We start from the raw sequence: 3,388 nt of genomic DNA, 5'->3' as shown, positions 1-3,388 counted from the left end.
CTCTGTGTACAGTGTCTATGCTAGGCTAAGCTACTTGTTTCGCTCTGTGTACAGTGTCTATGCTAGGCTAAGCTACTTGTTTCGCTCTGGTCCATGCTTTCTGTCTGATCCAGACCTCCCAATCTTTGACCCTGATCTCCTCTGTTGTGTTTCAGGAGTGGTCCGCCATGTTGGAGATGCTCTGAAAGACCATTCATCCAAGTCCAGAGGTAAAGTGTGTGCTATCGGCATCGCACCGTGGGGGATCGTGGAGAACAAAGAAGACCTGATCGGCAGAGACGTAAGACAACCAGACAGACCCGGACTAAGATCTTTACCATGAAGGCCCTCCTGACTCACCTCTGCCTGCTGTGTTTCAGGTGACCCGGTCCTACCAGACCATGTCCAACCCGCTCAGCAAGCTGTCAGTCTTGAACAGTAGCCACTCCCACTTCATCCTGGCCGATAACGGGACCAGCAGCAAGTATGGCGCTGAGGTCCGCCTCCGCCGGCAGCTGGAGAAACACATCGCTCTGCAGAAGATCAACACACGTGAGTCGCACACATGTGACCTGCCCAGACAGCCAATCAGTGTGTTCACACCCACGAGGCTCACCGGTCCAGGTGACCGACCATGTGACCTGTGGGTTTCCCTTTGTCATCCTATGCCTGGAGCAGTCTGTAAGGCAGGGACAGCAAAGGGAGGCTCAGCCGTCACCTCTCACTTCAACCACCGAGGAGCCGACAGAACCACAGGCTGACCCAGACCACCAAAACCACTTAAACCATCAGAATCCACCTGGGAAACAAAACAAAACAGAAACTATTAAATGACAACTAGAATCATGCAAAACCACCACAATTACCAAGAAAAAACAGCAACTACCAAAAACTCAATAAAGATCCAGCAAGACCTCAGTAACTAAAACTAGTTATCAATGGGCACCATGACAAAGGCATCGGTGGCGGTTAATGACCTCGACAGATTTAATGTTCTCGTTTGATTTGAAACTGTTCCTAATGAAAAAGAAAGCTGGCTGCCTGCGGAGGGCGTGGCACAGACCACTCTCTGTATGTCCTCTCCAAGTTTGTTACTTGTATAGTTAAGTACGTGTTTTCTGTAGTTTTCGCTCTATTGTTGGACATGGCCCAGTTGCTTAAAGTGATCATCACTCCGCTCGTAGTTCTGTGGTTTGTTTGCGATGGCCTTTGAGTCAACACCGGCAACAGGTTACTTGCCTACAGCTGCGATGAGCTTCTGCTACTCCGGACCTCGATGCTGTGTAAAACCAAGCCTGCTGTGGATTTGCCACTGGAGTTTTGGCCGAGGAAAGAGGATGACATGGAGGTATTTGTTGTAGAGGGGGAGACGTCCTTTCTGCCCTCCTCTCCCCTCCATGTTATTGTCGAATGTCTGTTCTCTCCGTAACAAAATGGATTTACTCCATGCCCGGTGCCAACTGGAAAGGGTTTTCAGGGACATCTGTGTCATCGCCCTGTGTGAAACCTGGCTGGATGAAACAGTCCCTAAAGCCGAAGTCAGCCTGGACAACTTCACCCTCATCAGGTCTGACAGAGACGCTTTGGGAAGATGTGGGGTGGTGGAGTCTGTCTGCCTTGACATCAACAACAGATGGTGTAACAACATCAAAGTGCATCTTAAGATGTGTTCACCGGACCTGGAGCTGCCGACCGTGTCACTCCTTCCTTTCTACATTCCCTGGTAGCTTCCAACGATCATGGTCAGCCGTATTTATGTTGTTCCAGTGCTAACACCAAAACAGCAGCGGAGCTTGTAGCCAAGGATGCTAATGCTATGAAGGCCAAGTGTCCCGGGGCTCCGGTGCTTATTCTGGGGGATTTCAACACATGCACACTGAACAATGTATGACCATCATTCCATCAGTATGTGGATGCAAACATCTTGGACATGTTCCGTGGTAACATCACCGATGCATTCCAGTCCCGTTCATAACCCTAACCCGCTCTACAGACAAGAACTGAAACGTCACACGCTACAGCGCTCCACAGTGGTCAGGGGGCGCCATTTCACATGTGCAAGGTTCCCTGGCATGCACTGACTGGAGTATTTTTGATGGTGATCTGAATGATAGAGTTTCTGTCATTTTGGATTTCATCAGTTTCTGCATAAACACAATTATTCGTGTTAAAACAACAAAAAAATCCAAACTCCAAGCGTTGGATAACACCACGAATTAGACAGACCCTAAAAGAAAAACAAAACCAAACTCATAACCACCACAGCCTCCAAAGAACCCGTCTTCCCACCAGACCTCACAGAGCTGAACAACGGCACAGACACACAACACTGAGATGGAGACGAGCTGGAGCAGGCCGAAGCATGACGCCGTCCATCAGAGCAACCCTTAACAAAAGGCCAAGGCGACTGGACAGAGTGAAAACCACACGTCTATGTGACCCGTGTGTCCTGGATGGTGCTGTGGAAAAGAGTTTCCCCACCAGGACACCAACGTCAAAGTCTGTCAAAGATCAATTCATTGAACAAGATGTTTCGATCAACCAACATTTATTTTCATATTTTTACATCTCAAGGTATCAGTAGAGGTTTGTTAGTGTTATTGTTGTTGTTTTATGTCTCAGTGAGGATCTGCTGTTGAGCAGTTAAAGCATTCTCCCAGCTTCTCCTACGGATTGAATCTGACTTTAAGGAAGTCTTAGCTTGTTTTACTGAAGATTGTAAGGCAGCTAGCTTACAGATAACTTTAAGCTGAACACGGTTGTCCATTTGTACTCTGAGTCAGTGATTCATTCTTGGTGTAAAACAAAGTGGACGGACGCTCTGGGGTTAGGGTCAGGCTCCTGGACTCAGTCTGAGCTGAACAGAACAACAAATGCTGTTGAAGGCTTTTGAAACTTGAGTAGAAACAGCATCGAGGCTTCTGCTGTCCAGAGCTTCAGTAAACTCATTTAAAGGAGTCAGAGCCAAGTGAAGAACAACTGGAAGCACCAGCTGATGGCCCAGACCATAGCTCAGTAACATCACACACTCAGCGCTAACTGCTCATGTCTCCTCCTCTTTTTGCTGAGCTCAGCTAAACCATGCCACTGACAGGTGTTTCATGGTGTTTTCAGTGAAACTGAAACTAATCTGCTGCTATGGTTCCTTCAGGTCTGGGTCAGGGTGTCCCGGTGGTGTGTCTGATTGTGGAGGGCGGTCCGAACGTCATCACCATCGTGCTGGAGAGTCTGAAGGAGGAGCCTCCGGTTCCGGTGGTGGTTTGTGACGGCAGCGGTCGAGCCTCCGACATCATTTCATTTGCTCACAGATACTGCGAGGACGACGGGTGAGGACGAGTCACACCTTAAAGTCAACCGGTTATCAGGTTCAGGCTGATGTATTACACTGTGAACATCACCTGATCACCTG

General features: G+C 48.6%; 1 protein-coding gene across 1 annotated transcript in view; it reads left to right on the top strand.

Moving 5' to 3' along the window:
• Positions 1 to 3,388, top strand: part of LOC103374804 (transient receptor potential cation channel subfamily M member 1-like) — a 52,397-nt gene that overhangs the window by 16,216 nt on the left and 32,793 nt on the right. The window contains exons 6-8 of the mRNA XM_008304955.1: positions 150 to 280; positions 360 to 531; positions 3,131 to 3,305. Of these exons, the coding sequence (XP_008303177.1) occupies positions 150 to 280; positions 360 to 531; positions 3,131 to 3,305 (478 nt within the window). The remainder of the gene's footprint in view (positions 1 to 149; positions 281 to 359; positions 532 to 3,130; positions 3,306 to 3,388) is intronic.

Source organism: Stegastes partitus, unplaced genomic scaffold, assembly GCF_000690725.1.
Source record: "Stegastes partitus isolate 25-593 unplaced genomic scaffold, Stegastes_partitus-1.0.2 Scaffold2363, whole genome shotgun sequence".
In the NCBI taxonomy this organism is placed as follows: Eukaryota; Metazoa; Chordata; class Actinopteri; family Pomacentridae; genus Stegastes; species Stegastes partitus.
The sequence above is the reverse complement of the archived record's forward strand: the minus strand, read 5'-3'. Positions and strand labels throughout refer to the sequence as shown.